The following is a 25,457-nucleotide window of genomic DNA, read 5'->3' as shown; positions in this document are numbered from 1 at the left end:
GGTTTTCCTACCATTTTTTTATTGTGCACAGCAGTAAATTCATGAGGTTTTGTCATTCTCAAATTTTTTCTTAATTTGCAAATTATAAACACTTCAAAAAGTTTTAAATTTTTAATACTTTTTTAAATTTTGTAAACTATTGGGATTGCCCCTTTGTAGCTCTTTTATGGTAAACCATCGCTCGTTTTAAGCGCAATTGGTAGAATACTTTATGGCTGATATTAGATATCTCAAGTTATAAATTTAGTTCTTTTGTATTTTCAGCTAAGTTATTTGTACAAAATAAATAAAATAGATATCATGCGTAGGATCATTCTCTCTCACTTAAAAAAAAAAAAAATTGAAAAGGAAAACCAGGGTGTGATTGAGACATGTAAATTCCAAACTATGGGGGACTGATATGCAAGAACTCACAACTATCTAAAGTTTGAGGGACTAACATGCAATTTCTCACCCCTATCTTAGAGATAGAGGGAAATTAGAGTAAGAGAGCGAGAGAGAGAGAGAGAGGTAGAGCTCTCTCAGTGGCAATGGCGATGAGAGCCCTAAGCTTCGTCGCCCCTTCCTCACCCCCTCCCTCTCCTCTCCTACGCTCGAATCCCCCGCGCTCCCTCTCCCTCTTCTCCCCCAAAAGCGCGCCGCCCCGACTCCGCCGGAGCTCGCGACATCATGGATCCTCCGGTGGTGAGTGAGATCCCTCGCTCTCTCCTCCTCTTTTATTGATCTCAAAGCTTTGAGATTTATGTGTTTTGAGTAAGTTTGTTGTGACTAGAACCCTAGTTTCGTTTCAATTCGAGGGTTTTCGGGGTTTTTTTGTGTAGCCGCTACCACCAGGAAGTGTAAATTCGAGGACTTGGTGTTGTAGCATCAGTTATGTTGTAGGGTGGGACAATTCATAAAATAATCGTTCAATTCAAGCTACTCTGAAGAGCTTTTTCACTGAAATTTCTCAATATTTTAATATGAAAATCAGAAACGGAAATGGAAATGGAAATGGGAAGCTTCGCGTTGAGATTTTGCTTTTCCGGACCGAGAAGCCCATTGTAGGGTTTTTTTGCTTATAGCAATACCTCTTGTCCTTGTTAGTGCAATATTCCCTCTTTCTGCTTTTCGAGTAGAGAAATTGTTTAACAAGCAAGCACTTTTAGTAAATGATTGTGATTAAATAGAACTTGATTCTATTTTCCAGTTATAAATCAAAAAACAAAAACTTTTGATGATTGTGATTTGTGAAATACAGGGTATTTCAAAATTTTATTTATACCAACCAAGGAGGATTCAAAATTATGTATTATGCTGAGGAAAAATATTTAGTCCGTAGGGTAGATAATTTGAACTTTGAAGAATCAATAGCAATATCTTCCTATTAGCAGAATTGCAGAATTAAAATGTTGGATTTGGTATAAATTCCATTTTTAGGACATACCGTGTATTTGCAGAAGTAGCAGCAAAATACGCGGAACATCTTATCTCGCTCTTTTTCATAGAATTAATCAAAATATTAAATCCAACCGTCACTTCTAGGTGGGCTTAGATGGCGGCATCAGCTTATTTACATATAGTACTTCGTGCGTTGCACTTGGGTAAATTGGACAAAGTTTTAATTATGCAAAGTTTTATCTAGTTATCTTTTTCTACCACTAATATATGAAGCAAAAGTTGTGTTTCATAGTGATCTATTTAAGTTGACTTTGTACCAACAATCTAATATATACTGATTAATTGTATAGGTTCTAGAATGTCGCTGGCTGAGCTTGAGCCTTCTCTTGTGGTAAAGGTAAGACATCCAGTGTCTTAGCATGATGAAACCATTTGTACGCATTTCGCATGTTCGTGCCTAAATATCCAATGCAATCCATTGAGTGTACCATATCTTTAGTAACCATATGGATGCAGAAGAAGGCAACCGAGATCTCCTCTGACTTGAAGGGGACATCCATATTTCTTGTTGGTAAGCTTAGTTTCTTGTATTTTTTATTAGGTTCAATTTCACAAAGGTCCTCAACCTTTTTTCTGCGGCGTCAGTTTGGTCGCCAGATTTTAGGTTTTTATTTGTTTCAATTGAATTTGAGTCCCTAACTTTGATTTTGTGGAAATGATGCGATGGATTAGTTATGTAAAGGTTAAAAACTCAATTGTAACAATTAAAAATCTGGGGATCAAATGGAAACCACCTAAGGGTACCTTGCATGAGCCTACACTTGCACACAGTCATGCAAAATTTGATGTGGAAAAAGGCATGTAATGATCTTAGCCCCGTTAATTTGTGATATAAAGGGATGAACTGCGCCATGAAAACCGGTGTGGGCAAGCTTCTGGCCGATGCATTGAGATATTACTACTTTGACAGGTCTTCACTTTCTTCCTTGCAGAATAAAAAGTTTCTATGGCTTTTAGCCAAATGTTTGAATTTTCTTTTTTTTGTTTAATTGTGTTTTTGGCAAGTAGTGATAGTTTGGTGGAGCAAGCTTGTGGCGGCGAGTCTTCTGCTAAGTTATTGCGAGAATCAGATGAAAATGGTTTTCGTGACTCTGAGGTGTTCTTGTAATTTCATAACTTTTTCTATTTCGGTGTATATATATACATAATGAATTTTTTTATATGACCTTCCAATAATTTATTTTTTAAATATGTAGCCTTAGATATACTAAAGTGCCTCTCCATAATTAGAAGGCACTCTTTTTTTCCTCGTACAATTCTATGACTCTAGTCTTAATTGCACAATTCTTTGTAGACTGAAGTGCTAAAGCAATTGTCATCAATGGGTCGTTTGCTGGTTTGCGCTGGGGATGGTGCTGTCGAGAGCTCAACTAATCTGTAATTTTGGCCTTTCCTTTCATTGTTATATTTTTTATATCTATCATGTTTTTTCAGTTTTCCCATATTCCTAGTACTTAACATCTAAGTTGCTAAATTTCAAGGGCTCTGTTGAGATATGGCATCTTGATTTGGATAGATGTTCCTATAGAATTATTAGCAAACGAGGCAGTGAATGCTGGGGCTTCATCACCTTCAGAGACTACACTAGACACTTCGAATTCTGATTCCTTTTTGAAGGTTAACTCAATTTTCCTGATGTCCAATTATGAGCCCTAACTACTTTCTTGTTTTTACTAGAGAGTTTGATGTATGAAGGATGGAAACCATTTCACTTCTTTCATGTTTTGCTTTTAAGTGATTATATTGCTCGGTCTTCTTCAAATAGAAAATGCAAGAAGATGCAGTATATCAATATTCATCTCCCGAGAAATAAAAAATTAGAGGGGTTTTGATCAGATACCTGAAAAGGTGTCTGTAATCATGGTTCAGGCCAATAATAAACATAGTCACAATATTCTCCATATTTTAGAAAATTTATGCATAGCTCATGAATTTTTGTTTAATTTTTTTCCTTGAGTTGTTCGCATATATATAAACAGCGACTAGAAAATTACTGAGAATTATGGACAATTTAGGAATTGTTCACTGCATAAGAATTTGGTACATCTGTATATTTTTCGTGTGATACACTGCCAGATTTGTACAAAATTCTTTGAATTCTTGCTGAATTCCAAACTTCTCAACCTATTATTTAACCAGAATGCTGAATTCATGACTATGCATACAGGTATTGGATGAACTTTCACAGAGGTACATTGAATTGAAAGAAGGATACGGAACGGCTGATGCAACTGTCTCGCTCCAAAGTAAAGACAAGCCGAGAGAAAGTTCATTAGCTTATGGCCAAATTGCAGAAAAATCCTACTACTTTTGTTTGTTTCACCTTGCCCTCTGAAATATTGAATCTTGAAAATAATCCGCTTATACAGTAACTACCAGATTTCATACGTTGATTGGGTGAAATGTAGGTCCTAAAATTTCATGAGGGTAATGTGAAAATCATGATTTTATTTGTGGATTTCCTGCATTTTTAGGCCTCGTATATATGTTTAAGATTATTTACAATGTTACTTAAAAAGTTTCTTCAAAATTAGTAACTAATTCCAATTGAATTCACGCAGAAATAGCCACTAAACAAGGCTATGAAGACTTAGACTCTGTCACCACAGAGGACATGGCATTGGAGGTAAAACATGCTAATACTACTACTACAACAAAATAGTTTCGGGGGGGAAAAAATGAGAATATTAATTATAATTATTACATGGCTATAGTCTCAACTTTGAACCTGTTTTCTTATTTTCATGGGATATTTGTAGACCTTGAAAGAGATTGAGAGACTGACCAGACTGAAGAAGATGATGGAAGCTGCTGCGAGACCGTTTTGAGGGACAACTGCTCAAATTATATCATAGTTTGGGTTTTGGGTTTATTGTGAGCTAAGAAAAGCTTCTTCAAAAAGTAAGTTCTCACTGTCGGAGGTTTACAAGGATATACTTTCGGTGAATTTGCTGAAGTGCTTTTCAGTTTAGTTTATAGTCTGCTTTACACTTAAATCTCTGTACAAATTATCCATCAGCTGCTAATAAATCCGAAACCTGTTGAGGAATTGTGGATAGTTATAACAGGCCAGCTTAAAAGATGATAGAAGATGTGAAAAATTCCATGGACTTCGATTCTGCTTCTTAAAAAACGATGCATGGTACCAGTTTTAAGCAAATTGTGACTTTTGCATGTGTGTTTGCTTCCCTTTTTTCAGTTGAGAAACATGTAGCTGATAACAGTAAGGTCCATGATGCAACTGTAATTGAATAAGTGTTTCTGATTTTGTTTCTGTTCAAGCCATCTAATAAAAATGAAGCTATGACAGGTGATAACAATTTTTTTATTTTTCTGCCTTTTATGTGATGTATATGCATTGCTGATGTAACTGAATAATCTCCTTCAGATATGACATCTCTTGTGAATGCTTTTATTTCTCAAAGTTTCACATACATTGCTCTTTTTATTCCTGATGCTTAAAGAAATCAACTTTTGTTATAAAGTAACCTCTCAACCATCTGGGGTTGAAACTAAAACAAGTCATTTTCTGGATGAAGAGGCAAAATTGTTATCTTATAACAAACTTTTGGACTTTTTTTTTCCCACCCCTGTGCTAGTTAGGAAGTAAAGTTTAGCAAAGTGAAGCTTAGGTGAAAAGTAGAGGTCCAAGTGGTAATATAGAATTAGTACAGGGACTATCCATGCATTTTACTCATCTTGTTTTAAAAGAAATATATATATACATAGCAAAGGTGCTGTACTTGGTTAGAGTAACTGAAGCATTGTGATGTGCAATTTGCTCTAACACATTTTTTTGTGAGTTGACACCAGGAAAGTTGGGGCAGTAATGTGATAAAAGCTAAAAAAGTACTCTGCAAACATTCTATTTTCCAGTGAGGACAAGAGAGTATTTCCAACAGCAACAGGTAGGATAACATATTCCTATTTAGTGCTCATCAAGTTTAGCTTCTAAAATAGCTTTTTAGAATAACAAATTAAACGTTTAACAATGTCAGATTCGGATTATAAAAGTGGGAGCTGTAATTTAAAGCTTTTGCTTTTATTGCAGTGGGAAGCTATTAGAAAAATTTTAGATCAAGAAGAATTCAATGTATAATTAGTTAGTAACTTTGTGATTGATTCTATTGAAACAGCACTTTTTCGGCTCTTAAGGATTGATTTAATGAATTTTTTCTTTTTTTTACTGGGCCCGTAAGCCCCTTAACCCTTCCGTTGGAATCGGAACCTAGCCCAAGGAAGACTGGAGATTAAATCTCCAAAAGTACGCAAACACAGAGAATCGGCTCCTGACCTCCAAGATAACCTCCGTCTTTCACCAACCCTACGGAAATATAAGGGATCGATCCTCAACCTCTAAGATAACCCTCTATCCTTTCCGCTAAGTTTATGAAGTGGAGATGCTAAAGTTTTCCATATTATATTTTCTAGGGTGTTAGGGTATAATGTATTAAATTATTCCTAATCTGATATGAATGTCACCAAAAAAAAAAAAAAAAAAAAAAAAAAAAAAAGAAAAAGAAAAAAAAAAAAAAAAAAAAAAAAATCCTCTTTAAGATTTTGTGATCCATCACCTCTTATGGGTAGTTGACCACTAGAAGGTCAAACCCTGGTGGCCATCTAACCTAGTACAAACTAGCAAAGTTGGCTATAGCCACATGGGGCTATGGGCTTGGAGAGGGTTGTTACCCATGCTATATCATTTCTAGTACCTTGTTGTAAGTGTAACATTCAACATGTAGTAGTTTTGTAGGAGAGTTTTTAATGATTATCCAACACACATGAGTTTCAAGCTATGCTTGGTCCAACCATCCAAAAATAACTAAAATTTCATGATTAAAATATCTTCAACAACTTCATGTTATAGAAAAAGTAGAAGAGTATCGCTAGCAAAATAGATTCATTGAATCAGTATGAGTCTCTAATACAGTGTGGATAACGTATCTATTCAACTCACTGAATCAGCAAAAGTATATATCTTTTTAAAACAGAAACTTCTCAAAATCCCGCAAATCTAGTAAAATTGAGAAGCTCTTCAAAAAGCCGAAGCAAGAAGAAGTACATACTCAACAACCACAAATGTATGAGAGTGGAAAGAACATCATGTATTTAATTTTTCATGTATATACATTGCTCAGCTCTCTTGCTTGGCAATCTCAAGACATGATTCCCACATTAGGGTTTGCTCCAAAAGGATGCAGCCAAAATTTTTCAGATTAGATTCCATTCTTTGTGATGCAATGCCTGGGATTTGATGGAGCACTCTGGGAATGGTGTTTCCTTCAGGGGGGGGGGGGGGAGGAAGGGGATGTATGACCCCCCTCTATTTGTTGCAGGACAAAGCTACATCTCTCCTCTACTTTTAATGCAACCCTCCCTGCAGCAAAAGCATGTTTTGGGACAAGGATCTTCATTTTCTTCTCTTTTTTTTCATCTTTTTTTTTGAATTTTCTTTCATAAGAAGAAAAAAAAAATCACACAAATATCATCCCTGTTGTTTCACACTTATCTCACTTTAATTACTATCATGTGGTTTAAAGTGTATCAATTTAGTGCTCAGTGGTTTTATTTTTATCTTTTTATTATTGATTTCATTAATTTTTTTCGTTAAATCAGTGATAAAATTAAAACTAAAGGGCATTAAAATGAATATTCGATAAACCTAGGTGGGGTACCTGAAGTTTTTTGAAAATAGTTTAACAAAACATTAACGAAAAATCTGACGAAAAGATAAAAATAAAACCACAGAACACTAATTTGATACACTTTAAATCACATAGTACTCAAGTGAGAAAGTGCGAAATTAGTCTAATTTGTAATTCACAATCTGAAGTTTAAGTGCGACGTCTCACTTGTCAAAAAGGCCATCCATCTTAAAACTATTTTAGTCCTAACATACTTAATTTTTTTTATCTCTTAGACTTAATCGCCACGCAAAATGCTGTAACCAGGTTAAGAGATTAGAATGTTGGCTTTTGTTATAATTTGATTGAACAAACCAATTCATAACTTGAGATTATTTTATTCGGAATATGACCTCAACGGGCATCTAACCATGTTTTAAATGAACCCCTGAACTCTATTCCTCAAAATGATTAAATTGTTTTAAAAATAGAAATTCTATTAATATCTCATCATCTGTCATGTTTGAGATTCAAAAAAGTCAAATTTATTCCTAATTTTTATATCTATAATACTGACTCGTAATTAATATTTTAATTTAAATACTTTTAAGGTAAGTGTACCATCATCACTCAAATTTAAAATCCATTTTAAACCACCTCTCTCTCTCTCTCTCTCTCTCTCTCTCCCTCTCTCTTTCTCTCTCTCAAACTTTGGGGGATATTTTGGGAACACTGCGATTCCCTCGGCATTTCCAACTCCCCTTCCTTAAATACCCAAAATTCCATTTTCCAAAAAAAAAATGAAAATGAAAATGAACCTATTTTAAAATAGACCCCTTAGCCATTTTTTTTTTGAGTAGGACCCTCTCAACTACAATTTTTTTAATTTATATTGTGTATTAGCTGTTAATTGAGACCTAAACATTTTATTCCAGTTAATAAATAGCTAGCTATTAGTTGTTAACCGTCCAAATCGTATTTTAGATTATTAAATCTATTGAATTTACCCACATCAATTAATTCAAAAAATTTTAAAGTTGAGAGGGACATTAATAAAATATGTATATATATATATATAAGTAACGATGCGTGAACTCCTATAAAATAAATACAAAATTTACACTCTACTGATTCAAAGACTTAATTACAATTTTCCAACAATTTATTAATTTTTTAATTTTTAACTAAAAATTCAAAAGGTCTTTGTGTAGAATAGAGATATATAGGGATCATATAATATTCTCAAAAAATAAAAAAAAGTTTAGGGGGCTGTTTCAGAGAGTCATATAGTTGATGGGTCTCTATGAATTTTTACCGAAAAAATAAGAGTCAAAAATAAAAAAATAAAAAAAAAATGATAATGATAATAATAAATAATAAATAATAAATAATAAAACCCCTCCTCCTCCTCCTCCTCCTCCTCCCCCAACCCTTGTCTCATTTTATAACCACCCCCTCCTCTCTCTCTCTCTCTCTCTCTCTCTCTCTCTCTCTTAGGGTTTCGGCTTTGTCTCCCTCCTCCCTCCTCCCTCCTCCTCCGATGACGGGGCCAAACATCGAGATGATCGCCGCGTCGCTCCGCAGCTGCTCCCTCGGCGCGGCGCCCTCGCCCCGCGGATCGCCGCCGCATTCGAGGGGGGCGGCGCCGCCGCATCCGCGCCGGAGCTCGGCGGCGGCGGCGGCGGAGGAGGAGGCGAGCGACGAGAGCGAGGGGGGCGTCACCGTGGAGCTCAACTCCGACGCGGCCCTCCCCTTCCACTGGGAACAGTGCCTCGACATGCGGGTACGTACGCACGCGCGCACCGTGTTCGTGGTGTTGTTCATCATCTAACTAATTATTAATTGTATGTTTGTTTGTTTGTTTGTTTGTTTTATTAATTTAATCAATTGTTCTCGCATTAATTAATGCTCGTAGTACTTCTACTTCCTCTTCCCCCTCCCCTCCCCTCGGAGAGCATTTCTAGATGCATTAATTTCCAATCATTGATCATTAATGCCGCGTCCCCATCTCCCCAATCCCGGTTTTAGGGTTTTTTTTTCTTTCTTTTTTTGTTGGATTCATCATCGATCGTCCTCATCATCATCATCATCTTCTTCTTCTAGGGTTTTGTTGTGGGTTTTTGTCGCATTTTGATCAGAATCGATTATCGTAATTAATGTAGCATCCCCATCTCTCTAATGGCCATTTGGAGTTGGATCACACCATCAAAATCCCAACTTTTTCTTTTTTCCTTCACCCTTGTTACTTTCGCTCTTTCTCTCTCTCTCTCTCTCTCTCTCCTTATTCTTTGTACATGTTTCTTATTAATTATAAAATTAATTGTAGTTATTAGAATAAAATGTTCATTGCTCATTGATAAAAAAAAATGTAGCTTAAACCATCCCTCCCCAATCAAAATCCTTCCTTTTTCCACTTTATTGTAGTAATACACCACTTGCTCACTCTAAATGGGTTATTTTGGCAAAGAGATCCCTCCATGTTCGTTCATTCCATGAAAAGCTACTACATATACATATATATATATATGTTCATTTCAGTTTACATACAAAACCTTAATTTTCTCTCCTCTCATCCTTCTTTTTTCTCTCACACATCTCACATATAAACATATAAGCACATAAATAAGCTTCAAGATCAAACTCGAGTTAGTCGCAATTAGCTTCTAATCTTATCATCATCACCAAGTTGTTTTTGTTGTTGTTGTTGTTGTTGTTGTTGTTGTTTGTGTGTGTGTGTGTGTGAATTTAAAAGAGGAGATACAAAAACAAAGGAAAAGATCATGTTTTTATATTGGTGTATATATGATGGTTTCAGACAGGGCAAGTGTACTACATCAACTGGAAAGATGGTACCAGGACCACCCAAGACCCCCGCCATTTCCACCACCACCACCACCACCACCACCTCCTCCTCCACTCCCCTTCCCCCTCCCCCTCCTCCTCCTCCTACTCCTACTCCTACTCCTACTCCTACTCCGACGACGACGACGGCAACAACAACGTTAACAACGACGACAACGACGACGACAACAATGGCGCCGCCTCATCCGACGACGATTCCACAACCGTCTCCGGTGCCCACAGCCGCTACAGAGGAGGAGGAGGAGGAGGAGGAGGCTCCTCAGCATCTTCATCCTCATCGTCATCCTCCTCATCGTCGTCATCCTACGCCTCCGCCTCCGCCGCCGCCGCCGCCGCCGCAGCGCCCGATGATTCGTCGTCGTCAGCGACCTCTTCTTCCGCCACCGCCACCGCCACCGCGACCTCGGTGCTCGTCGCGGCGGGGTGCAAGGCCTGCTTCATGTACTTCATGGTGCCGAAGCGCGTCGGCGCATGCCCCAAATGCGGCGGCGGCCTCCTCCACCTCGGCCGCAACGGCTACTTCTAGCTGATAATAGAGTACTCTACTCTACTCTCTACTCTTATTAATTAGCTCTTCTTGATCTTAGTTAACCAACCAACCAACCAACCACAACCAAATTTTTAGTGGGAAAAAAAGAAAAAGAAAAAAAAGAGAATGATAGAGATGATGAGATTGATTAATTAGAGCTATAACAGCGAGTATAAATTATTATTATTATTATCATCAAATATTAATGAGGTGAGGTGCATGGTCTCTTCCAACTGCATGAATGAATGAAGTGTGTGAGCTTAATTATATATATGCTTTTCGGTGTGTTCTCCTCGATCGATCGATCGATTGATCTCTCTACTAATTAATTTATGCTGTGCTTTTGTTGTTAGGTTTCATGTATTCGTGTGGTTTGATTTAAAAATCCTTTCTTTTTTTTTCCTTCGTTTTTGAACAATATTTTAACCCATTCTCCAGATGCTTAATTTGTTTTGCTAAGAGAGAGAGAGAGAGAGAGAGAGAGAGAGAGAGATGGATTAGTTCCTGTTCATAAAACAAGTACGAATTATTAGTGAATGAATGGAGTAATTAAGTGAGCGAGCTTATTATTATTAATTAGTATTAGTATTAATTATTCTCCTCTCGACTTTTTGTGTTAATTTATTTTGAAAAATAATCCTAAAAAAGATGAAGAGATTAATTAGCTGTACATGAAACAAAGTTTAAACTAATTAATGAATGGAGTGAGCTTACTAGTATCGATCTCCTCTCTAATTAGTGCTGTGTTTTTTTTTTTGGGTATCTTATCCTTTATTATATTATATTTTGTGCTTTTCTTTTTCCTTTTAGATAGAGATTTTGCTATAATGCTGGTGTTGTTATGCGATTTTTTTCTTTGATGAAGCATTCATTCACATACACATAGTTCTCGAGATATATATATGAGTTCGGCTCGGATACTATCGATAGCACCAAATGAGATATATATATATATGAGTCCGGCTGGGATACTATCGATAGCACCAAGCATTTGGTGCTATCGAGTTTTCCACTGTTAGATTTAACCCTTTGATAATTTTTATCTGTTAAATTATACTATTCAACCAACCACCCACTCAACCCTATGGGGCTCATATCATTCTAACCGCATATTTCTCAATCCAATGGCTAAAAAACTAATAGTACCAATAACTTGATGTTATTAATAATATTCCAGTCTAGTTCTATATATATATATATATATATAACACTATATTTCTCTTAGTAGGTTAATTAACAAGGTCTCTCTAGTCTTTATTTACTCTTTGAAGCTTAATTATTTTTTTTTTCTAATTCTCGATTTGTTGTTAATTTATTATGGCATGATATTTATGCTTTTTTTTATTCCTTTTTATTTATTACTACTACTACTACTATTCATACATTATTATTATTATTATTATTATTATTATTATTATTATTTTATGTATCATGTGCATGTGTGTGTGCAATGTGTATGCAATATCTCTGAAACTCTGAGCGTGGGATTCTGATTCGTTTTCTCTCTCTCTCTCTCTCTCTCTCTCTCTCTCTCTTCTTTGTCTTTCGCCCGCCACGTCACGACCGCTTCCTCCTGCCAACCTGGCCGAAGGGAATATTATTATTATCTTTTATGCCCAACCCCGGTACGCTTACCCCTCCCCGACTTTCAATGAGATCTTATTAAGATTGGTTGGTGAGCCCTGTGATCTAAGTACCACTCTGATTAAGAATCGTCGGGGCCGGATTCGGAACAGATTTTTAAAAATTCGAACTAGAATCTGACTCCGAATTCGAGCCAGACATATTTTAAAAATCCATATTCAAAACTGAACCTGACAAATCGGAACTCGAAAACCTGAACTCAAAATAATTATTTCTCTATTCAATATTTTATAATATATTATATTAAGTCTAAATTTTTAAAATATAACATCATATTTTTATATACATATTATATATAATGTAAAATAAATTCGGGTTCAAATCGAGTTCGGGTTTGGGTTGGGTACAATCAAAATTCATATCCGAATTTATATCTGTCGGGTTTTTGTTCTTGATATCTATAGCCGAAACTATATCTATTTAGCATCTTATAAAATTTCGGGGTATCCGTATTCATTGACGTTCGATCTTCGAGCTCTACTTTAGTATAAAAAGTTTTTATTCGAGCACAGGACAGTATTTGATGACTAATGTGAAAAAAAAAAGAGCCTAATAAGTAAGAATAAGATAATTCTCTCACTTAGCTACTTGTGTATATAAGCACTTTGAGATAGTTTAAAGTAGCTCATTAACTGCATACAAATAGATTAATTCTACAACGTTTTACAAGTTTACTGATGCTTGGGTTTTGTGTTATTAAGTTGTGAGAGAGGTTTTACCATAACAAGGTGAAAAAAAAAACAAAAAATTAACCTAGAGCAGAAGCTAGAGCTAGCAATGCCCTAGAAAGTGTAAGAGGGTGGTTTTTTTTTTCCTTTTTTTTTTTTATTTCTAACACACACACACACACACACACACACACACACACACAGAGGTTGATAAGCAATAATAATAGTTATTGTAATAATTATATGGGAATATAATACAAGAGGAGGAGCTAGCTAGATAGAGGTGTTGTTTTTTGTATTTATCTAAGTAAGAGGGTGGGTAAAAGGAAAAGGGTATAAAGTGGTGTGGTCTGAATAAGAGAGCTCACACAGCTTGAGACAAAGGAACCTTTCCTCGGTTTGGCAGAAAGGAATCTATGCAGAGGAGAGAGAAAAGGTTTTTTTTTCAAAAAAAAAAGGAGAGAGAGAGAGAGAGAGAGAGAGAGAGAGAGAGAGAGAGAGGGAGATAGAGAGAATCTCAGAATAGTCCCTACACAAGGCAATGTTCCAAACCCTATTCTCCACCTTAGCCAAAGACAGGGCTTGTGATAGGAGAGGAATGGGGAGGCAGCAGCTGCAGCAGCTGCTGCAGCAGCAGCATGCAGAGCTGCAGCTGCAGCTGTGAGCTGCAGTAACTTTCCTTGCTTTTGATATAGAACATCTCACCAGCTTTAGGGCAACCCTTTTTTTTTTCTCTTTCTTTTCTCTTTTGGTTCTTTCTTTCTTTCTTCTACAAACACTACTACTACTGCTGCTGCTGCTGCTGCTGCTGCTGCTGCTATTGCATGATCATCAGCTGCTTTTGCTCACAACATCCCCCAATCTAACCTCTTTGCTGATCTGCTTTTTCTTCCTGCTTCTATGTATGCAATTGTGTATGTCTATATATGTAGGACCCTTCCTGAGGGGTAATTGTTTGGGAAAGCAATATCACTGTTGGGTTACAGTGAGCAAATCATGGCCTTATGATGCATCCCTCTCTCTCTCTCTCTCTCTCTGGCTGCAGTAGTGAAAAAAGAAAAAAGATTGGCTAAAGCTGCTTTGTTCTTATGGATTATGGATGGTATAGTGTTGTTTAATAAAGTACTATTTAAATAGTATTTAATAAATATAAAAATATCATATAGAAATTTATCCAAATGCTTCTCTCCACACCTCAGAATCAAAAGCTCTTTAAAATCAAAATCTCACTTCACGCTTCCATCACAATATACATAAACACCAAGCTTTCTGATTTACCAAACATTCTAATAAAGACAACAACAATTGAAAGCAAAACCAGAATTAGGGCCAAATATATATGATGGCCGTGTTCTAAAGTATATTGCTGTTAGATGCAATTAGTTTTAGTAATATTTTTGAGTAGGGCTATTAGAAGCAACAATATATTGAATCCTTTCTTATTTTCCATAGTACAACTAAAAACTTCAATTTATACCTTGTGATTTTCAAACTCAAAACTTACGCCTCCTTTTTGCCGCAACAAAAGCTCTGTAGGAGAATGTAACAATCTTATTTCTACTTTTTTTGTCGCAAGCAACGAATACTCCGTAAAGTTGCGTAAAACGAAACCCACTATGAAAACACAAGTAAATATTTTTTTGAGAAGTAGGTAGCACACTACCTGCTTCGTTTATTTCATTTAGAAATAAACTTAGCTAGAAATGTGAATCAACTAGGATTCAAACTTAGATCTCGAGTACCAATCATCAAGCCCTTTGCCACTTGCTCTAGGGACGGTCGGTAACACAAGCAAATGTTGGAACTCGCAACCTCTTAGTTAATCTCTCATCATAACAACCAAACTTGTCTCAAAGGAAGTGGTTATTGTGTAGTTGCCATCTTGATCACTAGCCCGTACGTGTAGTAACTTAAAAAGTAATAAGAAAAAATTTCTAGGCTTAAAAGCATCATGAATATCAGCTACAAGTGATCAAGAGGGTAGTGAATCACCCTACTGAGTCGTTACAGGGCAACCACTCTTAAAAGTGGATGGCGACAAATGGAATGCTCAGATGTACTAAGAAGGACAGCTCAAGATAGGACTGGGTGGGCCTTCCTGGCTTTCAATTGAGACATATCACGCCAATCCTGACTCACAAATATACTTTTTTTTGAAAAAACAAAATGTAGCGTGCTAGATCTTGGATACCAATCATCAAATTTTTTGCCACTTGCACTAAGAACAGTTGGTGGCTCAAAAATATACTAGACCAATTATCCTCAAAAAGTCCTCGTAAAGACCATTTATATGCTGATAATCACACACAAATTGAAAGAGAAGTAGACCATAAGCCCAAACCAGACCTGAACACAGAGTTGCAGCCTGGTCTAGTGAAAAAATGATACCAGAAAAAGAAAAAAGAATCCGAGAAACCGAACACCTGAACTAAAAACCACATTCCAATCACCCGAGGACCGATAATGATTCAAAAGAAGAAAGAACTGAAACAACGAGATCACCCAAATCAAGTCAGACAAAAATGTTACGTAGAGTTCCACCTGAGTTTCTATCAGATGTTGAATGCCTTCCAATCTAACCAACAGTTGCAATCCAACTCTCAATCCCATTAAATCCGAAAAATCAGATGAAAAAAAGTGTACAAATCAATAGCCAAAGGGGTTAGAATCATGCAGCACATTATAAGCTCTTGAACATGACCAACTGCAACAGCGGAACAAATGGTGGAATCATAAACAGCACACGCATATAACGTCACTCATAATAGTCGCTCGGATCTACTTAATTTTGCAGGAATACGCAGTTCTGCTTACAGTGTAAAAACCAATTAAAAAGAAATTGCTATCTTGACTTCAGATCAAAATGTCTCTCACAAAGTAAATGATGAAAACCGGTAGTAACGTTAGTTCCTGATAACCACAAAGAAAGACTGAGCTAAATAGCAGCAATAACGACGAGCAATAACCTGAACTCTTTGAGAAGTATAACTTAATTCTCTCACACCGAAATAGCAGGGGATAACGGCTCTTGAACTCCACTTCCGCCCTTGAGGACAATCACGTTTCCTTCGGAATCCACATCTACAATCGCGGAATCCCCTTCTTTGACTTCGCCTGCGAGCATTTTCTCCGCTAAACTGTCTTCAAGGAGTCGCATTATAGCTCTTCTCAGGGGTCTTGCACCATAGCTAGGGTTGTAGCCTTCATCGACAACCCTATCTTTAAACCTCTCCGTCACTTGGAGGTCAATTTCCTTTGCCTTTAATCTCTCAAACACTTCCTTGAGCATTATGTCGGCGATCTCCTTCACCTCTAGCTTAGTCAATTGACGGAACACGATCATCTCATCCAATCTGTTCAAAAATTCTGGGCGGAAGTATTGTTTCAACTCCTCGGTGACTAGACTCTTAATGCGATTATAACTGCTGTCTTTTTCATCGTAGTCGAGATCGAACCCGATTCTCCGCCCACCCTTTTCAATCACACTACTTCCAACATTCGACGTCATAATCAAAAGAGTGTTCTTGAAATCTACGGTTCGTCCTTTGCTGTCGGTCAATCTACCATCTTCTAATATTTGAAGCATCATGTTAAAAACATCTGGGTGGGCCTTCTCAATCTCATCAAAAAGAACGACTGTGTATGGACGGCGGCGGACTGCTTCGGTCAACTGGCCCCCCTCAGTGTACCCGACATACCCAGGCGGCGAGCCGATCAGTTTGGATACGGTGTGCCGCTCCATGAACTCACTCATGTCAAGCCGGATCATGGCTTCTTCAGATCCAAAATAGTAGGCGGCTAATGCTTTTGCCAGTTCAGATTTTCCGACTCCGGTGGGACCCGAGAAGATGAAGCTGGCAATAGGCCGGTTAGGGTTTTTGAGCCCAACACGGGCACGGCGTATCGCACGGCTAATGGCCTTGACCGCCTCGTCCTGGCCAATGATGCGCTTGTGAAGAGTCTCTTCCATTTTTAGCAAGCGGTCAGACTCATCAGTTGAGACCTTTTCAACAGGAATTCCAGTCCAGGAAGAGACAATGTGCTGGATGTCAGCTTCGGTGACGACTGGACCCGCTTCACCCATCTCACTCTCAGCTTTGCTCTCCTCCTTGCCCTTGTCAATTAGAGCGGAGATTTGCGCCCTCAGCTCCATCTCACGATCACGCAGCTCACCAGCCTGTCAGAATGTTGTGAAATATTATCTAGTATAGTTGCTACAGTAGTGGGAAATGCAACAACATGCTTCTATTATGTGTTAAGGTGAATTTGCAAAAAGTGAGATTAACAAGCAAATTTATGTTCAGTTAGAGATATAGCACAAAAAGATTTGTTTCAGAATATTATTTCCAATGACAACAGATACTAAGGCTGATTGATTGATCAATCTTTTACTTCGTATTGTTGGTAAATTGGAACTAAATAAACCTTTCCAGGCGCTCCGCTTAAATAATAATAATAATAATAATCCTCAGTGCGTAAATTAAATTTTGTAGCTAAGTAGAGGCCATTTGTTTCCTCTCCACATGGATAAAATGAAGTGGAATTAATTCTAACTCCCACATGACGGGAAAAATAAAAGATCGTCTACATCATGCTGATTTAGCAACAAACAGGAAAAAAGATAGCAATGAAGTTTGTTTGCTTCTTGATGAAAGATGTTAATAAAAGAAATCACATTGTACAACAGCAGAAAAAAGAAAATATCTTATGCAATTATGTTCAAGGATGCTATAATTTTGAACCAACTTTCAGCATTTATTTATTTATTTATAAATACATGAATTGGGAACCCATACAAGGGCTCCCCGGGTTTGGGGGGCCTGTGGGTCCCACTTTTTTTTTTTGTTTCTCTCTCTCACTCTCTCTCACAATATTTATTTATTTATTTATAATTTATTTATATACTAATTTCTCTCTCTCACTCTCTCTCACAATATTTATTTATTTAGTTATACACTAATTTGGAACCAAAGACCTCTCCTTGTTTTGGAGGGTTGTGGGGCCCACATCAATTTTTTGAAGGATTAATTGCACATTGGGTCCCAATCTTTCCACTCTTTTTTATTTTGGTCCCTAATCCCTAAACTTTTGCATATTTTTCGCTCTAGTTCACAAACAATTTTTTAAGGATTAATGTATATAATAATAATAATATAATATTTGGTAGTTGAATCTTTTACAGTGTAAAAAACATCTATTTTAATTTCGCATGCCTTTTGATTAGTCTTATTTTTTGTGCTTCTGATAATAACATACTGATTTCTTCACTAATTTAAATTTAGGAATTAAATACTTTATTAGTAGTATGTGTAACGATAAAAATTAATGAGGGTACAATGAAGACGTTGCCGCTAAGAATACCAAAGATAGTACTTTCACTCCACTTATTTTATTTTATTTTTTTTTGTAAATTCTATCTTGATGATAATAGAGAAATATTATTTATCTTTCTTAATACTGTAATAAGCTGTTGTTTTATTTTAAACTGATTTATTCATTTTACTTATTAGGTATAAATATTTTTAGAAAGAAATATACTTTAATTTTATTCTTTAGTTTATTCTTTAATTTTTAATTATTCAATACGGAGATAAATAATATTTAAAAATATTAATTCATAATAGAAAAGAAAATAATGCTAATAGTTCTAATAATTTACTATTGTATTGGCTTCCCGCTGCATCGCGCGGGGTTCCTTAACTAGTAAAAGTAAATGACAGTAGGTTCAGCCATATAGTAGGTATATTCTGATATTTTAAGCATACTAGATATAATGGTTAAAAATGCTAGTGTGTTTCTGTATTACGGTGAACTTACAGCAGTGACCATAACAAGATAAGATGCTCGCTCACAGAATATCACAAAAGAGACATGTTAATTGGGCTAATCTACACTTCAACAAGACATGATAAGCAGAGGAGTAAATAAGGTTCAATGTAAAAGAGCCATCTTAACTGCTTAATTAATCTGCCAAATAGATGATAAGTGTTCTTTTCTTCTTTTTTTAACAAAGAGCTCAGTACCTTCTCAAAATCTTGGCTACGGACTGCCTCATTCTTCTCTTTGGTGATCTGCCTCAGTTCCTTGTCGAGTTCTCTAGCCTCCTCAGGAAGCTATCAAAGAATAGTCTTGCTTAAGCATTATATTAATATAATGCAGGGGGAAATATGCATATATAAAATGAGGGAGAATCAAGGATACCTGAGCATGTCGAAGTCTGACACGGGAGCCAGCTTCATCTATCAAGTCGATTGCTTTATCTGGGAGGAAGCGGTCGCTGAAGGCAATACAAGACAAATAAGACGAATGAGACAATTGATTTAATTGCAAGAGATACATGTAAAGGAAAACGAATTGATAGATACACTTCAATGACATTGACAACAATATTCGAAAAGTTCAATTGCACTTAAGAGGGACCGACCTAATATACTGATAAGACAATTGAGCGGCCGCAATTAGAGCCTCATCAGTATAACGAAGCTTGTGGTGAATCTCATATCTTTCACGAAGACCCTTGAGAATTTGTATCGTCTCATCAACAGTTGGCTCTGGCACTTTCACAGGTTGAAAACGTCTCTCCAGAGCTGGATCTTTCTCAATGTGCTTTCTATATTCGTCCAGCGTTGTGGCACCAATACACTAAGACCACACAACATTTGAATACAAACGAAGTTAGGTATTCATATTGCTAGCTATTATCGAGTTAAATAACAAAATATGAAAGAAAAAATAAATGCTGGAAAGCAGATATAATATCACCACTTTCACATTGCCCTCACAAAATTTTAAACCTAGATTAAACTCTATGGACCTCTTGAGCAAAGCGTAGAAGGTAATATTCTGCAATTTAGCCCAAAAAATTAGAAGAGGTTCTACAAGAATGAGAAAAAAAGGTCAACTAGGTTACGGAAAAAGTAGGAAAACACTCTGAGATACTCTATAGACAAACTCAACTATGAACCAAAAGCTATTAGAATACACGAAAGAAAAGATTTGTTACCTGCAACTCGCCTCTGGCGAGCGCTGGCTTTAAGATATTAGCAGCATCTATTGCACCCTCTGCTGCCCCTGCCCCAATTAATGTGTGGACTTCATCAATGAAGAGGATTATTTCATCACTCTGCTTGATTTCCTCCATAAGTTTCTTTAATCTTTCCTCAAACTCTCCACGGTATTTTGTGCCAGCAACAAGGAGTCCCATATCAAGAGTAATAACCTAATAGAGTAATAGTTAACAACTATCAGCATAAAAAAAATACTCACACAACAGGTAAGCACCATAATTGAAAAAGAAATAAGCCACCACAAGATAGCCATTTGACTAAGAGCTTTGGAAAAGATAGTAGTTATTAAATATAAAGACAGAATAAGCCACCTCCAAAATTGAAGAATGAATACACCACCACTAAAAACCCCTTTAGACTCAGTTTGAAAAAGCTTATCTTATTCCAAGAAGCAGCTGCAAGCAAGCTGCCTGAAGAATTTGCTATCGCCAGGAGCTCAAACTGAGCTTTTTAGCCACAAATTTCGGAGCTCATTTAAAAGATTCTGCATTTTCTGCAGCAAGCAGCTGGTGTGTATTTTCAATTCTCCTTTTAATAAATTTTAAAAAAACACTACCTCAAACAGCAGTGCTCAAGCCGCAGCACCAAAAAAGCTCCAAAAGTACTATAAACATTCATAGGAAACATCAAAGAACAGTATGACTAACCTTCTTTCCTTCAATTGTTTCTGGAACATCCCCGTTTGCTATTCTTTGTGCAAGTCCTTCAGCAATAGCTGTCTTTCCAACACCAGGTTCACCAATAAGGCAAGGATTATTCTTTGTTCGTCTTCCCAAAATTTGAGTAACACGCTCTATCTGATCCTGCCTACCAACAACAGGATCCAACTTACCCTGCAAAACAAAAAAAAGAAAATAAGTGTTCATGTATTTCACAATGTGCTGTCTGGCCTAGATTCCAGAACAGCTTCTCTAGTCTAGAAACAATACAGATTCCGAAACAGCTTCTCTAGCAGAAGCCAAAAAAACATTAGTTTGCAAAGAAACAGACTAGAGCTTTCGTTGTGGCAAAAGATATAATGATCCTTCGGGTCTGAAAAAGCAGATGCAACAATTTACTGGAGCTTCTGCTCCTGCTGCAACAAGAAGCAGTGGAGATTTTATTGAAAAAAGCTATTGCAACTTCTTTGACAGTTCAACTTGAAAAGAATTTTTGCATAAGCTGCAGCCAGAATAAACAGGCCGTAAAATGCATCATATCATAGATATCTGAAAGGAAGAAGATACCTCTTCAGCCAACTTAGTCAAATTAGTTCCATATTCTTCAAGTGTCGGCATTTTCTGACCGCTGCTTCCTCCTCCAACACCAGCACCCACAGCTTCTGTGCTTTCACCAACCATTCGTATGACCTAATATAGTAGAACAGGAAAATCCAATTGTTATTTGCGTCTGTAGGGATAATCAATCCAATTATTATTTGCGTCTGTAGACATAAAATCAACAGCTAGTAATAAAGATTGCCTGTGTTCTGATGTTGCTAGGATCTGCACCAAGACTCTCAAGCACGCGAGCAGCAACACCCTCTCCCTCTCGGAGCAGTCCAAGAAGCAAGTGCTCAGATCCAATGTAGTTATGGCCTGAAAATGGAACAAACTTTTAGTTAGAAAATAAATAACTGTAAAAAAAAATAATAATAATACATACAAAAATATGCTGGTGTGCCAAAAATTATAGGACCTCTACTCATCATATCACCAGATATATGTATGTGTATATACAATGTGTATTCCTAGTACCATAAAACTGGAAAGTTCAGTCAGTGTGATTGCTTAGCTCGATTTCTTTAATAGAATAATTTCTCTGCTTGAGAAAATGAAGGCAAGAGTTGGTCCAAAGAGAAATTCAGATCTCCTGGCTGAAAAGCAATGCTGAAATAAGCTTCTCTCAACTCTAAAACCAGATGACCCAAGTTTGAATCCTTTACATTTAGTTTTTGCATGCTATCAGAGCCCCTATATAATAGAATGACCAAATTAATGTACCTAATTGGCGGGCTTCCTCCAATGACAGTTCCAAAACGCGCTTTGCCCGTGGCGTAAATGGTATCTCCACAGCAACAAACCCGCTACCTCGTCCAATGGCCTTCTCTACTTCAACACGGGCATCTTTGAGATTGATGCCCATAGATTTCAGAACTTTTGCTGCAATGCCAGTCCCTTCACCAATAAGACCCAGCAGTAATTGTTCTGTTCCAACAAAATTGTGCCCTAGCCGCCTTGCTTCTTCTTGTGCAAGCATAATAACTTTGATAGCCTTCTCCGTGAAGCGCTCAAACATAGCTCTAGCCACTCCTCGCTTAGGCCTTCCTCCCTTTGGGGCAGCGACAAGCGCTGATACTAGAGAGTTGAAATTTTGCCCTCTTCTGGCAGCAAAATCCAAATTATCTGCTACCCGCAAACCGGAAAATCCACGGAAAGTGATGGGACTGAGTTGTGCATTGCATATCATTTTCACTGTCCTGCGAGACTTCGTGGATCTGCGAATCTGATTCTGGCTTTTACTTAGAGCAGGAAGAAGTGCAGACTGCACCAACGTCCCCGCCATGATTTCTGGCAGAAAGAAACAGCTTAAGTGAGATTTATAAAACAAAATTAATCCATAGCGAGCTCAAAGAGAACATACAAAAGAGGACTTTCCAAGGCAAACTAAGATCACGACCAATGAATGATTTATGCAGATGTGCAAATAACCCAACAATAAGAATTTCTGCACAAACAAGAGCTACTCTAGTACATATTTATCAAACAGCTAGAAGTGCGCACAAATATAAACTTTATAGGTGAAATCAAGAGTGAGAAACAGCAAATTGTACAGCAGGAGGATATTCAGGAGCTAAGCGCATCAAGGAAACACTTCAATATAATTTGCAACCACAACAGCGAAGGAAATATTATAACCGCCAGATATGAATATTCAAACAACAAGAAAAGAGAGGAAAGTAGGTGACAACAACCAGAATAAATGGGGTTATAAAAAGGCAGCTGGAAAAATTAAGCCGGTCAACAGAAATTCCTATCACAAAGGGACTTCAAAACAACTTGTGTCTCTGCATGTTGAACACGCATAGAACAAGAGGCATCAAGAAAGCAGCTAACTACAATATTAGCAAAAATTACCATACTTTATGAATCATAAACATCAGTGATAAACTAATAATTTTCTAAACAGTGCATGGATGAGGAATAAAATCAAGATAGTGGAAGTAACTCCACTATCCCCTCAAACACCTTGGTGGATGCATTATCCCTATTTGGAATTCAGAAGGAAAGATATCACCAATGCATGTTTATCCGCGGGAATAGCAAGTCCATGGCATGGGAGTTTAATATTATTGTGCTATCCCTTTAACACACATAAAAAGAAGAAACTTGAATCCTAGTTAATGATATTTTTCACTACTCCAGATATAGAGATCCCCAAACCAACACTGCCACACACAAACAGCGAATAGTAAAGTAAGCATTAGTATCTCCATGCATCATCTCTTAATATGCCTAACATCAACACAAACATACTTAAAGATTCAATTTTTAGGTACAAGTACACACAAATACCCAAAACCGTTAAGGTCGATTCAATCCCTAAAGTAAATAGAAATGGCTAGCAGCAACAATACAAACCCTAGAAAACCCTACCATCGAATGGAAAAGGACGGGGACGACAACAACAGCAACACCGACAACAGCAAACCCGAATAAACCACATAATCGATGATGAATCGATGATGAATCGAACCAATACTCAATCGCTGTTCGTGCTTAAATCTACCAAACGAAGGGGGGAAAGGGGAACAACAAAGCAAGCTTTGGGCGAAGCCAATTACCTCGAAGATGACGAAACCCTAGAAGAAGGGGCAGAGCACTCTCTTCTTCTTCCCCGTCGTCGTCGTCGTCGTCGTCGTCTTCTTCGTCTCCCTCGAGAGGAGATGAGAGGCGCAAATGGGGTTGCGTGAGGGAGAGAGAGAGCGCTTGTACTGTTGATTGCACAAGGGGTATATATATATATATATATATATAGATGATGATAATAAGCTCGCGAGAGAGTTCTTTTATATATATATATATATATATATATATATATNAAGTTAAATTGTACACTTGTTGCTCAAACTATTAATCCTCAAATCTAAATTATGTGTAATTTTTTAGTTTCTTTAAATATTAAAATATTAATAACGTAAAAATAATATAATAATATTATGATGGATAATGAGTCAATAATTAATATGTTATATCATTTTATATTAATAATATATTAATATTTAATTAATTTTATTAGATTGTTTGACTTTACTGTAGTAATTTTAAAAATTTAAGTAAAAAATAGCAAATTAAAGTTTCAAAAATAAAGTATCATTGGTTTTACAATTTGAGGGTCACAGCCCAAAAGAGATTATATTGCAGAAAATACTAATATTCATGAAATAATAAGTATTTAGAAGATCAAAAATTTGAAATATTGCGTGCGCATTTCAGAAAAAAAGTATAAAACAAAATAAAATAAAATATTGAAATTACACCTCACGATGTCAGACTCCATAAATAAGATTTTAAGACTCTCAAAATTGAAAATTATAATTTTTTTTTTATTGCAATGATTATGTGTCAAGTCCAATAAATAAACTTCCATACACCAAATTTAAGAATTTTAAAAATTAAAAATAATTTTACATATTTTTCTAGACAAATCTTCGAACGTATAAAATATTCGAGTATAAATAACTTAAACTTTTTCATTAATAAAAGTCTCTCTAGAATTTCTTGCTGTAGCAAAGTGTAGAAACTTCTATGTAAAATGCCTTTTCACTTTATTATAAAAAAAAAAATTATAAAAAATTATCACTATTTTTTGTAGGGGCATTCCGAGAATTGAACTCGGGACCTCTCGCACCCTAAGCGAGAATCATACCACTAGACCAAATGCCCATTTTATTTTTTTAATTTGTTGGATTTTTACTACTATTTAAATTTAATTTATTAAATGATTTCACCAATTCAATTTGAAGCTTCTGTTTCTGTTAATACTTAATACATCATAATTATATTATACTGAGAATAGAAATTATATTAACAGTATTATACTATGGTAAGAAAAAAAATAATGAGTTTTTGAGTCTTAGAAAACAGAAACTCTAATTTAATGCTTCTGCTTTTTCAACTCTGATGTGGAACTCTTTTGGTACACATAATTACTTTTTCGTATAAGAAAACATTTTCTGCTATAATCATTCGATGTAGGAATAACAAAATTCAAACTAAAAGAATAAAATCTTTTTAGTATACCATTTTAATATGAAACTACCATAATTCGAGTTGAGCCAGAATGTTATTGATAGTAAATGAATTTCGTTGCCATCTATTTGTTTTCGATAATAAAGCTTCCAAATCGATGATCGAGACCGTTGAACCTGATTTATACTGCTTGAAGTATCTTGAAATTTGGTTTCTAGATACTTCCAGTGGTATAGATCGTGTTCAACGGTATCGATCGTTGATTTTGAAGCTCCATCATCGAAAACAAATTGATGACAACAGAGTCTTTTTGCTACAGATAGCATTTCAGCTCAATTCACCATAATTATATCCATCAACATCAAGGTTTGATGGATTAGGCCCCAATAGAC

At 36.3% G+C, this 25,457-nt stretch overlaps 3 protein-coding genes and 1 non-coding gene across 5 annotated transcripts; 2 read left to right on the top strand and 2 right to left on the bottom strand.

Moving 5' to 3' along the window:
• On the top strand, window positions 484–4,768 carry LOC109726000 (probable inactive shikimate kinase like 1, chloroplastic). Of its 2 annotated transcripts, none has more exons than XM_020255422.1 (10): window positions 484–684; window positions 1,731–1,777; window positions 1,897–1,951; window positions 2,278–2,350; window positions 2,455–2,536; window positions 2,735–2,817; window positions 2,922–3,057; window positions 3,608–3,686; window positions 4,002–4,066; window positions 4,200–4,768. In XM_020255422.1, exons 1-10 carry the CDS (start codon window positions 531–533, stop codon window positions 4,266–4,268), a joined length of 843 nt encoding a protein of 280 aa, XP_020111011.1. In that variant the 5' UTR covers window positions 484–530; the 3' UTR covers window positions 4,269–4,768. The 2 variants fall into 2 exon arrangements, with proteins under 2 accessions (XP_020111011.1, XP_020111010.1); XM_020255421.1 differs by having other exon boundaries at window positions 2,449–2,536.
• On the top strand, window positions 8,526–10,728 carry LOC109725459 (protein doublesex-like). The gene is made up of 2 exons (XM_020254651.1): window positions 8,526–8,847; window positions 9,880–10,728. The coding sequence occupies exons 1-2, from the start codon at window positions 8,605–8,607 to the stop codon at window positions 10,450–10,452; spliced, it is 816 nt and encodes a 271-aa protein (XP_020110240.1). The 5' UTR covers window positions 8,526–8,604; the 3' UTR covers window positions 10,453–10,728.
• LOC109725521 (chaperone protein ClpC1, chloroplastic) lies at window positions 15,426–23,823 on the bottom strand. Its single transcript, XM_020254734.1, has 10 exons — window positions 23,658–23,823; window positions 21,817–22,383; window positions 21,296–21,411; window positions 21,061–21,183; window positions 20,482–20,667; window positions 19,771–19,986; window positions 19,192–19,409; window positions 18,969–19,044; window positions 18,791–18,880; window positions 15,426–16,944 (listed from the first exon to the last, which is right to left on the bottom strand). Exons 2-10 carry the CDS (start codon window positions 22,376–22,378, stop codon window positions 15,766–15,768), a joined length of 2,766 nt encoding a protein of 921 aa, XP_020110323.1. The 5' UTR covers window positions 22,379–22,383; window positions 23,658–23,823; the 3' UTR covers window positions 15,426–15,765.
• Window positions 24,688–24,759, bottom strand: TRNAP-AGG. Its single transcript has one exon. It is a non-coding gene; the product is annotated as a tRNA-Pro (tRNA).

Source organism: Ananas comosus, linkage group 20 (assembly GCF_001540865.1).
Source record: "Ananas comosus cultivar F153 linkage group 20, ASM154086v1, whole genome shotgun sequence".
NCBI lineage: Eukaryota > Viridiplantae > Streptophyta > Magnoliopsida > Poales > Bromeliaceae > Ananas > Ananas comosus.
This window is presented reverse-complemented; position numbering and strand designations above follow the sequence as displayed.